This window comes from Loxodonta africana, chromosome 27 (genome assembly GCF_030014295.1).
Source record: "Loxodonta africana isolate mLoxAfr1 chromosome 27, mLoxAfr1.hap2, whole genome shotgun sequence".
NCBI classification, from domain to species: Eukaryota; Metazoa; Chordata; class Mammalia; order Proboscidea; family Elephantidae; genus Loxodonta; species Loxodonta africana.
Window position 1 is genome coordinate 16,540,804 of NC_087368.1, and position 14,099 is coordinate 16,554,902.

Genomic DNA, 14,099 nt, shown 5'->3' on the forward strand with positions numbered 1-14,099 from the left:
AATTGGACTAAACCAAAAGCAAAGAAGTTTCCTGAATAAACTAAATGCTTCGAAGGCCAGCATAGCAGGGGCAGGGGTCTGGGGACCATGGTTTCAGGGGACATCTAAGTCAACTGGCATAATAAAATCTATTGACAAAACATTCTGCATCCCACTTTCAAGAGTGGCATGTGGGGTCTTAAACGCTAGCAAGCAGCCATCTAAGATGCATCAATTGGTCTCGACCCACCTGGATCAAAGGAGAATGAAGAACACCAAGGACACAAGGTGATTACGAGCCCAAGAGACAGAAAGGGCCTCATGAACCAGTGACTACATCATCCTGAGACCAGAAGAACTAGATGGTGTCCAGCTACATCCGATGACTGCCCTGACAGGGAACACAACAGAGAACCCCTGAGGGAGCAGGAGAGCAGTGCGATGCAGACTCCAAATTCTCATAAGACCAGACTTAATGGTCTGACTGAAGGACCCCAGTGGTCACGGCCCCCAGACCTTCTGTTGGCCCAGGACAGGAACCATTCCCAAAGCCAACTCTTCAGACATGGACTGGACTGGGCAATGGGTTGGCGAGGGATGCTGGTGAGGAGTGAGCTTCTTGAATCAGGTGGACATTTGAGACAATGTTGGCATCTCCTGCCTGGAGGGGAGATGAGGGGGTGGAGGGGGTTAGAAGCTGGCGAAATTGACACAAAAAGAGAGAATGGAGGGAGAGAACGGGCTGTCTCATTAGGGGGAGAGTAACTGGCAGTGTGCGGCAAGGTGTATATGGGTTTTTGTGTGATGGACTGACTTGATTTGTAGACTTTGACTTAAAGCATGATAAAAATTATTAAAAAAAAAAAAAAAAAGATTCTAAGAAGTATAACATGGTCCCTGCTCTCTTGACGCTAAAAATTTAGTGAGTAATATACGAGATAGGCCGAAGTAAAAACAAGAGTGCAAAGCACTAAACTGAAAGCGCCATCTGACTATCAACAAAGCAAAACAGGACCTGAGAGCAGGGTGAAATCACAGGTACCTAATTGTTGAGGAAGATTTCACAGAGGGCCATAAGCTTCAAGTCCGAAAATGGTATGTAAGCTTTAGATAAGGAACCCTGGTGGCGCAATGGTTAAGCACTCAGGTGCTAACAGAAGAGGTTGGAGGATAGCCTCCTTACAGGAGCAAAAAAACGGGCAATCTGCTCCCATAAAGATTACAGCCTAGGAAACCCTATGGGGACGGTTCTACTCTTTCCTATAGGGTCACTATGAGAATCAGCTTAACACATAACAACCTTTAGATGGACGAACAGAAAATAAGAGTGCCACCACTGGGCAGAAAGGAGGAGGGAGAGAAAAATTGTGAAAGAGGACAAATGTGTAGGAATGTTCTCAGTATGCTGGGACCACCCTGACAGAAAAGGGAGAGTTTTTGTTACTGACTAGTGAGTGATAAGGATAACAGGAAAATTAATACAAATTTATGGGAGAACCTTGAATTCCAGGCTAGAGGTTCAAAACTGCAATCTATAGACAAAGTGGTACCAATGAAGGATCCCAAGCAGAAGAGTAACAGATTAAAAGCAATGTTTTAGGAAGATTAATCTGACAACAATGTATAGGACTGACTGGAGAAGGACAGCAAAGATATCAGTCAATAGACTTCTGAAGTACTGCAGGAGTAAGGTTGGAGAGTACACTAGGATTCTAGGATTGGTAAAGAACTGGCAAGAGCAAATAAGACCATATGCTTATTAAACATGATGGGTGAGGGAGAAGGAGACAATGAATTTCCAGGTCTAAGATACTAAGACCCGAGAGACTTAAGATAATGGGAGGAAGCTAAGAGTGGCTGGTGAATTTGGCTGGAGACAGTAGGTCAGGGGCAAGATGATGCTTTCAGTTCCAGACATTCACTGTAATATGAAACAGAGTATTCAAGATACCAGGAAATACAGAGATTAGAACATAGCAATCAGGTCAAACATAGAGCTATACTCTTGACGTTTCTCTAAAAAGATTCTAATAATTAAAAATCTTGAAAAGGAAGAGAAGGGAATAGAACACAGAGGGAGCTAAAATTACACTACACTATTCAACAAATTCTATAAATATACCCATGGAAATTAACTAAAATAAAAAAGAATGCCTGGCTTTAAAATATAGCTCTAGTCTAAAATCACAGCACAATGCCCAGAGAAAGCAGTCACAAAAACCCTACCCACTGTTGTCAAACAAGCAGAGTCTTAGTATTTCAAGGAAGTATAATTGAAAACTATTGTTCTTTGACAGAAACACAGACAGACAAACTAGATTAGGATACACTAGGATATAAACGAGAGAGGAAAACTAAGGATCTGAGAAAACTATAAAAGTTTTAAACACATAATTTCCTATTGCTTTGTTTCAGAAAAAGGTAGGATGTTCTTCTTTTAAAAATGTCCTGACTCTGGGATGCATGCAGAGTAAATGCCCATAGAAAACTGAAAGAAAAACATATTCATCTGCTCTTTAGGCTTCACATCAATTACATTCATTCCTCCATTTTTTTTCATATCTTTATTATCTTTTATTACTTATATTTTATTACTTGGTGTTTAGGTTAGAATCTATGTAATCTTGATGTTATAGTTTGGTATTTCCTAATTTCGATAAAATATTCCAATAAGGAACAAAATCTAAGGGGTATTATACACAAAGAAAAGAAAAGGAAAAAAAAAACAACCTTATTTGAGCCTAATTTGACAGACAGATAGAGCCTAGAGAAGAACATGAGTTCACAGGGAAAACAGAAATTAAGAATCGCCCGCGCCCCACTCCATCACGGGCCTAGAAGAGAGAACAGCACAATTTTCAGGAAAAAAAATAAAGAGCATCAAACACAAATGTAAATGTATAAGACTTTGTTTTGTTTTGTTTTCCAAAGTGCACTTTATCTGAAGAATCCCGGGTATAACTTAATTGTGACAAGATTCAGGGATTCCAATGGAAACAGGAAAGCTTTATGAGGTTTGATCTTCGCCATGATACATAAAGAGGAGATGTGCTCATTCATCAGCACAAGAAGCACTTGTTCTGATAAGTGAATGTATGCACTCTACATGGCTGCCTCACTCTGCTAAAAGATATTTAAGCTAATCAATAAGTCAGATATGTTCTTAAAAATGCTAAGTGGTTGTTTATGTGTGTTAGATTTTCTGTATGGCATATTAATGTACTTTTCCTCCTGTATGATGTAGTGAGCTCAGTGATGATAAATATGTGGTGTGTCTGCCGCCTACATTTTCACTGACAGCAAATGGAGTGTAAAACTGGCATTGTAAACTGAAAAAAAAAGGAATAACTTCAGAGGTATGTAGCACTGGTTTTATCTTATGCATTGCTTACTAAATCTAAAATCTGATGGATTCACTATTAAATTAATGGCACAAGTGTATATAAATTAGAAGGTATCAAATATCTACTTAGCTTATTAAAAATAAGATATAACAGAATCGACTCAATGGCACTGGGTTTCTGGGTTATAACATAAAAAATAATAAATTGGTCCTTTTTAGGCTGTCCAAGGAGCAGGTTAATCCATTTGAATACAAATGATATTTTGTGCTTTGGGAAAAATTCCAGACTACAAATGTAGATTGAAAAGTACACATAAATGGCAGTTTGGTCTTTAGGTAAGATAGGCAACACAGGCAGTCCCCAGGGTACAAACATCCAACTTATACACAACCCGTAGTTACAAACCAACCTGCGTAAAGCTTATTATACTAAAAATTCGAGGTGCATATAATGGTTTGTAATAACAAACAGGCACTACTTCGCGACAGGCATCAAAACATTATTACTGTATTATTATGTTAAAGATGATTTAATGTATCTGGAAGTGTATCTTTAATGTATTTTATGCACAGAATGATATACCATATACTATATGCTGAGACAAACATTTGACTAACGTAACTTGGATACGAACCGTACCTAACTGCTCCAACTTACGTACAAATTGTACTTAAAGACAGACTTAGGAATGGAATTCGTTCATAATCCAAAGACTGCCTGTACATAAAATACGTAATTGTTTTTCTTCAATTAATGATGTATTTTAATCTAAGAAGTAAAAAAAAAAAAAAAAAAAATCTAACACGTGAAACAAAACATTCAAGTACTTATTAAATAGCTGTGCTAGAAAAATTATATGTTTGTTTCTATAATATAAAAACCCTCCTCTCCCCCCCCCCCCCCCAAAGAAGCAGCCGTCATTTAAATAAATCCAATGCCCGGCCAACTGTTTAATATAAAATAAAGTCTAAAGATAGAGGGGAGGAAAATTTGTTTTGATCCCTCTTCTTCCCGTTAATTAGTCTAAGGACTCGGCCAAGCATAAGCCGCAGAACAAATTTAGATACTACCACCTCAGGATTCACCTGCTGCTTTGTCACTTCAACACTGAGGAACATCAGAAGCACAGATTTCAATTGAAAAGAAGTAAAATAATTATGTAAGCAGTCATACTACAGTCTACACTACAAAATATGTGGCTTTTTATCCAAAAATAATGGGCAGAAGTGAAACACCATGCCGTCTTTCCTTCCTGACTTCTATCAGGTGAACCAGGAGAGCTATTCATGACCTTTGCTGAGGTGTCCAAGGGAAGGGAAGAAGGAGAGGAAACAGAAAAGGAAGGAAATGAAACAAATTTCAAAGGCAGGGAGGTAGAAGCCTGAGTTTTGTGTTTTGATCATATTTTAAATAATTCAACTGGCTACTCAGAAATTAGATGACTATATAATTTACTGTCCAAACTGAGACGCTCCACAAGAGTGAAAGGCTGCTGTAGAAGGTAAAAATAATGATTCCTTCACTCAAAGATAATGAAATTAGGTAAGAGAATTAAATAATAATTAAAATTTGAAAGAAAATAAAATTACATTGGTAGATTATATGCTTTTATACATGCAAATACATAGAGAAAGAAAAAACTACAAAAATAAGAGCTCAAGCCTATAAATATACAACTTTCAACAGCTTTCTTACATGTCAACAAAAAGCAAATAGAATATAAAATAAAATTAATTGTGGTACAACGACAAACACATTTGTGGATTTTTTTTTTTTTTTACTTGAGAGCAACAATAAAGCTGACTTCCCAACAGAAACAACAGAAGCCAAATAATAAGGAAACCTAAAAACTGCTGAATTAAACAGCTACAAACTTAGAATCCTAAATCCTGAGAAAAGCTTCTTCAAAAATGAAGGTGAAATAAAGACATTTTAAGACAAGCAAAAGCTGAGAGAATTTGTTACCAACAGATCTCCACTAGAGGGAATTTTTCAAGGAGAATCATCCAAGATGAAAGCCATGGAGACGCAAGGAAAAATAAAGAGTGAGGAAGAGGGTAAATGGGTGAAAATAATCTAAATGGAAACTGACTCCAAAACAAACAATAATAATAACAATGTCTGGAGGCCTTTTAAATACAAGAAAACTAAAATACACAAGTACAACAGAATAAAAAAAACGGAAGGGGTTAAATACACTTAGGATATTCTAAGGTCCTTGCATTCTCTGGGAAGTCATAAAGATACTAAGTTATATTAAATTTTTAACAGGTGAAAGGTGTATGTTGCAATTTCAGGGTACACACTAAAATGGGGGTTAAGGAATATATAATCAACAAACTAATGAGGGGAGAAGAGGCATGACCAAAAAAATAATCAAAAAGAAGGCAAGAAGGGATATAAAAATGAATTTAAAACAGAGTAAAGAGAAAATAAAGAGTAATGTATCAGCAATTATATTTAATGTAAATGAACTAAATACCATCAAAAGGAAGACAGTCGGACTGGGTTAAAAAAAAAAAAACTATACGCTGCTTATAAGAGACAGACTTCAAAAATAGGGATAAGGAGAGGTTCAAAAGTGAAAGAGTGGAACAAACCATACACACAGTAGCCAAAAATAAAAAATAAAGCTGGTGAGCTCTACTAACAAAAGACAAAGTAGACCTTAATACGAGGGATCATTACTAAACATAAAGAGGAACATTTCACGATAATAAAATGATCGAAATACAAAGAAGATACACAAATTCTAAAATGCTATATTAACTAATATAGATTCAAACTGCATAAAACATATATTGACATAATACAAAAAAATACAAAAATCCACAATAGTGAGAAATTTTTAATGCACTGCATTCCGTAACTAATCAAAGCATATAAAAAGCAGTTAGAACATAAAAGATTTGAACATGATTAACAAGTATGACCTAATTTACATACACAGAACTCTGTACCCAACAGCAGAATACACACTCAAGTGCATGTGAGACGTATACCAAAACTGACTATATGCTTTGTCATAAAGTCTCACGATAATTTCAAAAGATAATTTCAAAACACACCATCTATGTTCTCTGACCACGGAAATAAACTACAAGTCAATAAAAAAATAAAGCAGTACACTTTGAAATAACCCATGGGTCACAGAAGAAATCACAATAGAAATAACAGAACATCTTTAACTGAAAGTAAAAATGACATCTCAAAACATGGGGGAATGCAACTAAAAATGTACTTAAAGGAAAACTGCAAGCAGGCGTGTAATTTAAGGGTAAAACCACTCTGGGAAACAATTTAACATTATCTTTCAAAGTTTAACATTTTCATTCTCTACAACCCAGCAATTCTATTCCTAGGTATAAATCATAAACCAAAAACCAAACCCACCCCCCCCTCAAAAAAAAAAACAAACCCACTGCCGTCGAGTTGATTCTAACTCTTCGTAGACCTAGCGATATTCCTGAACATGTGCAATGTGAAAATAAATCAGTGAACATTCTTGTATATAAAAACAAAATCTGAAAACAAAATATCCATCAACAGAAGACCGTATAAGTAAATTGTTGTATATTCACAAATAGATTATTATACAGAACCTGACACAGTAATGTGGATGAATGTTGCTGTTGCTGTTGGATGCTGTCAAGTCAGTTCCGACTCACAGAAGACTCTACGAACAAAAGAACAAAACACTGCCTGGTCCTATGCCCTTCTCACAATTCTTGCTATGTTTGAGTCCATTGTTGTAGCCACTGTGTCAATCTATCTCGTTGAGTGTCTTCCTCTTTTTCACTGACCCTCTACTTTACCAAGCATGATGTCCTTCCCCAGGGACTGGTCCCTCCTGATAACATGTCCAAAGTAAAGAGAAGAAGAAGTCTCGCCATCCTAGCTTCTTAAGGAGCATTCTGGCTGTACTTCTTCCAAGAGAGACTTGTTCATTCTTCTGGGAGTCCATGGTATATTGAATAGTCTTTCCCAATACCTTAAATTCAAAGGCATCAATTCTTCTTCAGTCTGCCTTTTTCATTGTTCAGCTTTTGCAGGCATATGAAGCGAACGAAAACACCATGGCTTGGGTCAGATACACCTTAGTGCTTAAAGTGACTTCTTTGCTTTTTAACACTTTAAAGAGGCCCTTTGCAGCAGATCTGCCCAATGCAATGCGGCATTTGATTTCCTGACTGCTGCTTCCATGAGTGTTGATTGTGGATCCAAGTAAAATGAAATCCTTGACAACTTCAATCTTTTCTCCGCTCACCATGATGTTGCTTTTTGGTCCAGTTGTGAGGATTTTCTGTTTTCTTTATGTTAAGGTGTATGTAATCCATACCGAAGGCTGTGGTTTTTGATCTTTATCAGTAAGTGCTTCAAGATCTCTTCACTTTTGGCAAGCAAGGTTGTATCATCTGCATATCCTAGGTTGTTAGTAAGTCTTCCTCCAATCCTGATGTCGCGTTCTTCTTCATATAGTCCAACTTCTCGGATTATTTGCTCAGATTGAATAAATATGGTGAAAGGATACAACTCTGATGAAACCTTTCCTTATTTTAAACCACGCAATATTCCCTTGTCCTGTTGGAACTATCTCTTGGTCTAAGTACAGGCTCCTCATGACCACAACTGAGTGTTCTGGAATTCACAATCTTCGCAACGTTACCTATAATTTGTTATGAGCCATGCAGCCAAATCCCTTTTCATAGTCCATAAAACACAGGTAAACATCTTTCTAGTGTTCTCTGCTTTCAGCAAAGATCCATCTGACATTGGCAATGATATCCTTTATTCCATGTCCTCTTCTGAATCTGGCTTGATTTTCTGGCAGTTCCCTATCAATATACTGCTATAACTGTTTTTGAATTACCTTCAGCAAAATTTTACTTGTGTGTGATATTAATGATATTGCTCAATAATTTCCACATTCTGTTGGATCATCTTTCTTTGGAATGAGCACAAATATGGATCTCTTCCAGTCAACTGGCCAGGCAGTGTCCTTCAAATTTCTTGGCGTAGACAAGTGAGCACTTCCAGCATTGCATCTGTTTGGAGAAACACTTCAGTTGATACTTCTTCAATTCCTGAAGTCTTGATTTTCACCAATCGCCTCAGTGCTTCCTGGACTTCTTCAGTCAGTATCATCAGTTCTTGATCACGTGCTACCTCCCAAAATGATTCAATGTTGACCAATGCTTTTTGGTACAGTGACTGTGTGTATTCTTTCCATCTTGAAATATGCCTGAAACTTATTTTTTTAATGCTATGTAAGTATATACACATACATATACATATACTAGAGCTCAATTTATGTGAAACTTAATGAACAAAAAACATATGTTGTTTATGGTATAACAGAAATATATAGGCATGAATAGGAAAAATGCACACCAAACTCAGGGTAACAGTTGCTTCTTAAGGAGAGAGAACAAATGAATGTGGATGGAGTTTTCGCAATGTCTGTAATAATTTTATGTCTTTTTAAAAAGAGAGAGATCAAATTAAGTAAGGGGTCTCTTCTACTATTTCCTATACTTTTATTAAGTCTAAAATGTTTCATGATAAATAATTTTTTTAATTAAAACAAAAAGGAACCCATGGGTAGGTAAAGAATATGGAAACAGTAACATTCCTATATAATAACAGAACTGGGTGTTACCTTTATTTAAAATGGAAAATATAAACACCATCAGTCTTATCTATAAAGCTATTAGACTATAACGAATCAATAAATACTGATTATGTAACTTCTATGTACAAGTTGATATAAATGAGTAGCTAAAACAAGGCCTCTGCCCTGTAAGAAAGCTTGGAAAATATGTACACAGAGAACAGAAGGAGTCCAGGACTGTGGATCAGAAGACTTGGTTTTAAGTTCCAGTTCTGATATTTATAAACGATAGGACTTTGAATCTTGGGAAAGTTACTCATTCAACATCTTAAAACTTTAGTTTCCTCAAATGTAAAGTGGGATAATAATGTTTACGCTACAGGATGGTTGTTTAATATTATAGAGATAAATGCGAAGCTGCAAAGCTTCATTACCTAAAATGCAGTAAATACTCAATAGATGGTATTTTCTTCCTCTTAACAGGGCTGTTGTGTGGATAAAATAAGGTAGGATGGTAAACTCTACCAGACATGCTATTAAACCACTATTCAAAAATATTGTATCATGAAATCATTATAAGACTAAATTTATTTAATGGCAACAAAAAATAAAGTACAAAAAAATTTATTATTATGAACTGAGATATTCAGGAAAAGGTTTGTGGAAGAGGCAACGCTCTTAAAAGATAGGTAGAAATTAGCTAAAAGATTAGAATTAAAAAGGAAAAGTTACTCTGCAGACCTTCAGAACAAGTTCAGTGCTTTTTTTTTTTTTTAAATCAGACTACATATTGAATGCTATGATTTATCTAGGTCTAACACATGAGATGAAGAGAAATGTATTCATTTCAATTAAAGACAAACACTAACCAGGTCAAAATTGCCTAAGAGTCCCTGGGTGATGAAAACAGCTAACATGTTTGGTTGCTAACCAAAAGGCTAGAGGTTCAAGTCCACCCAGAGATGTCTTGGAAAAATTCCTGGTGATTTACTTCCAAAAAAAAAAAAATCAGCCATTGAAAAGCCTATGGAGTTCTACTCTGAAATGCATGGGATCGATCGCTGTGAGTTGGCATTCACTTGATGGCAACTGGCTTGGTTAACTGTGTAACACGGTTCTTTAATCTGGCTATACCTTAGAACCACCAGAAGATCATTTAAGAAACACTGATACCCAGGCTTCACCCCCGGAGATTCCGATTTAATCAGTCTGTAGTGGGACCCAGCCACCACTATATTTAAAATATGTCCAGGATAAAGACCAATGCTGTAAAATTTTTATTCCGATCCTGCCTGATATTGAACATATCACCTCCATACCACAATGTTAAAGAAATACTTTCTCTTTTCTACATAGTATCCATTGACTATAAGCATAACTGAATTGCATTTTTAAGACTAGGTAACAAGAAAAAAATACTGTCTACTGACTTTTTTCTCTTTTAAATCTGTTGAGCTTCTCCAATATCTAACATAATGCTTGGCTCATAGGAGTTACTTAATAATCACTGAATGAATCAGTCCTTCTCAACCTTCTCAATGAATTAGAGTCAGATATCAAGATAAAACCAATTCCCCAAACCTAGCCAAGGACAACGTTTTGAGAGTAAATGTACAAAAAGAGAGTTGTACAAAAGCAAACCGTGGTGGTATCCAATGAAGGTTTCCTAACAGAATATTTAAAAGAAAAAGTGGGGAGGCAAGTGGCTCAATTTTCTTGTGAAAAATTCAAGTGGTTTGAGTTACTAAACTGCTGGCACACTTGTCAACGTAAGATAGTAGTATCTCTTTATCTTGCACTACATCAGATCCTAGCTATGAAGGAAAAGGTAAAAAGCTTTTGGTAATCATACCAAACTTTCTATTTCAGCAGCAACGAATAGGTTTTACTCACATGAAAACCGGTTGAACAGTAATGGCTCCCTGAAGTTAGGAAAATTATGAAACTGTCTTCGGTCAAGCTAAGCAAGAAAGAATGCCATGACCTGATGTCTGCAATAAGCATAGAAAAGAGGATGTATGTGAGCTACGTATCTGCCATCCTGCTCTGGTCCATTCTAGTCTCCTGACCTCCTTGGATTTTATACAATTGCTGTTAGGGGCCACGGAGTCAATTCCAACAATTAGAACACTGTTGTTAAATCAGTGACACTTGATGAGGTAAAACCAGTAAGTGTCACGCCATTACAATTAGAGAGTCAATATTAGTATTATGTGTAATCTTTAAAGCAAATATTTTAAATTAAAATTGTGAATTTTATAGTGATATACCAAAAAAGGAGCCCTGCTGGTGCAATAGTTAAATGCTTAACCGCTAACTGAAAGGTCAGCGGTTAGAGCCCATCGGCTACTTCATGGGAGAAAGATGTAGAAGTCTGCTTCCATAGAGATTACAGCTTTAGAAACCCTATGGGGTAGTTCTACTCTGCTCTGTAGGGTCGCAGTGAGTCAGTATTGACTCAACGGCAACAAGTTTGGTTTGGATTTTAAACCCCCTTTCCCTCCCCCCAAAAAGGGAAAAACCAAACCCACTGCTGTCCAGTTGATTCCAACTCATAATAAGACACTACTATCATACAGGAGGGTAACAGTAATACTATACTCCCAAAGAATTCCAGACTATGAGCTGAATCTGAGATCTAGGTAACACCTTCTACCCAAAAATATCAACTTCCTCTTAAAACTGTACTTCTTTTAGAATTTGGCTAATATGTTAAGTTATGTCTTAAGGCTGGGAAGGACATGGCTGTGAAAAAAAAAACACTGTAAGACAAAAGGCAAGAAAACATAATGCCTAAGAATAAAATAACTTAGTCACTTTACCTTTATTAGGATTTAGCAGTAGAAAAAATGAACAGGTGTTAATCATCAAAGGCTACTGTTCATTTGATTCTGCCACAGTCCAAGACAAAAGAGAAAAATCACAAGTCTCTTTAAAGCAGAAATCCAATGTCCTTCTGTCAAACAGAAAGGAAATAATTTGAAATAAATTATTTTTATAAATAAAAAACTTTGGGAGTTTCATTATTTCTATAACCTAGGATTATACTAGTTCAATCAATTAGATATTAAGCTCCTACTATATGAGATTTATATGAGATTTCTGGTGGCATAGTGGTTAAGAGTTATGGCTACTAACCAAAAGGTCAGCAGTTCAAATCCACCAGGTGCTCCTTGGAAACCCTATGGGGCAGTTCTACTCTATCCTATAGGGTCGTTATGAGTTGGAATCGACTGGAAGGCAATGGGTTCACGGGTTAATGTGAGATTCTATTAAGGAAATCAAATACTCCTACAGGTGCAGGGTATTCTGCCAGGAGCTGCCAGAAGTACAAAAATTTGAGACCAATTCCTGCCTGAAAGATCAAAGATGTAATCGCACATCCACACTGTATCATTCCTATGCTTTCTTCTCATCTACTTGTCTTGACAACTATTAAAAGTTAGAGGTAGGCACGTAAGTGAAATTCTCATGTTAACAATATACTTAACACAGATATGTGATGTTATAAAAAATCTGCCTAGGAAGACAGTTAATACGTTCACCACTGAAGTATTTCTAAGTGGGTTATTATTTTTCAAGACACCAGGTGTACTATGAATTACCCAATTACCTTTTAAAAGGGCTTTGGTCAAAGAGAAGCACATGATACCACTTAAAAAAAAATTCACAAAGACATACAAACTAAATACACTCTGTCAGTGGATGGTGGCTATTGGTTTCACGGAAGGAACATGCATAGTTGTTAAAAGAATGAGTTCTAGAGTCAAAAAGCTCCGGGGTTTGAATTCTGGATGTGAGACTCTGGAAAAAATTACCTATCTCTTTGAGTTTCAGCTACTTCATCTGTAAATTGGGGACATAACTCATAAGGTGGTTCAAAAAAATACCCACACCCATTGCCATTGAGTCAATTCCGACTCACAGCAACCCCATAGGGCAGAGTAGAACTGCCCCATAGAGTTTCCAAGGAAGGCCTGGTGGATTCCAACTGCTCACCTTTTGGTTAGCAGCCAAAGCACTTAACCACTAGGCCACCTGGGTTTCCATAAGATAGCTGGGAAGATAAAATGAGATATCTGCATAAATTCCTTAGACCAGTGCCTGATACTTAATAAGTGTTCATTCAATATTATTTTGCTACTCCTCCTCCTCCTCCTCCTCCTCCTCTCTCTATGACCCTTCCTCCTGAGCCTTCTCCTCTTACTACTAATCCTTCGCTATATCCTTTCCTTTCCAATGGAGTAAGGCCACCTATGCAACATTTCTTGGCATCTGCTTCCCAGAGCAATTTTTTTTTTTCCCTTACACAGTTCGCTAGAATATTTTATTTGTGGCTGGTTCTGACTTTATGTTAATTGTGCTTTTTGTTTGCTGCAAAAATGCAGCGCCTTACTACTGCTGTATTTAGAATTGTAAATTTCAAAATCTATAAATAAAAAGTTAAAATAAATAATTTTACAGGAAGCTAGTCCTGATATAAATGCAGACTAATGACTTTTTTCCCCCTACACAAAAAGAATAAAAAAAAATGATTTGAAATAGCCTAGAATCTGATGCTGGCAAATAATATTATAAAGAATAATGTTGCATATTTCTACTGGTTAAAAATCAGATAATAATTATTAAGACCTGGATGAGTTAGTTTCTACAAATTTTGAATTTGTGATAGGCGATCTTATAAAATTGCATCAATTTGGCTAACCAAGTTCCAACATTTAAATTTTTTCTTATACTTCTATTTTCCAGTACTTCCAGCATCACAACACCCTTTCAAAGGTAGTATCCCATTTAATCAGAGCCAATTTTTTTTTTAATTAACTGAGTGTGGCCACTGTGCTCCAGGCACAGTGCTCTCAGCGCACCTCCAGGGGGCACCATTCACAGTGGATTTGATGTGGTTTTTAACCTGAAGTTGGGCACCCTACCCTGGTGGTATGTGCTATCACATATATTATCATGTTTAATTTCGTGGTTATAATCCTTACAAATAATATGAAGTAGAGAGTTACTCTTACCTTTAATAGTTTTACAGATAAGAAAAAAAAAAAAGAGGTTCAGAAAGATAAGTAAGTGACTTGCTTAAGATCACAGAGGTAGTATCAGGTAGAGCTAGGGCCCAGACCCCCAGGAACTTTCCAATCTGCCCCAAATTTTAAACCAAA

General features: G+C 36.5%; 1 protein-coding gene across 18 annotated transcripts in view; it reads right to left on the reverse strand.

Moving 5' to 3' along the window:
* TBC1D5 (TBC1 domain family member 5) overlaps window positions 1-14,099 on the reverse strand; it is a 639,936-nt gene that overhangs the window by 520,248 nt on the left and 105,589 nt on the right. For 3 of the 18 annotated variants that reach the window (XM_064277347.1, XM_023554938.2, XM_064277343.1), the window contains exon 3: window positions 10,828-10,925. The exons of 13 other annotated variants lie outside the window; for them this stretch is intronic. Coding sequence is in view for 2 of the 5 variants with exons in the window: in XM_023554934.1 (XP_023410702.1) it covers window positions 10,828-10,925; window positions 11,757-11,802 (144 nt within the window). In the remaining 3 variants the exon portion in view is untranslated. Of the gene's footprint in view, window positions 1-10,827; window positions 10,926-11,756; window positions 11,891-14,099 lie in introns of those variants that run through there. 2 more of the 18 variants (XM_023554934.1, XM_023554933.1) reach the window with 1 other exon arrangement.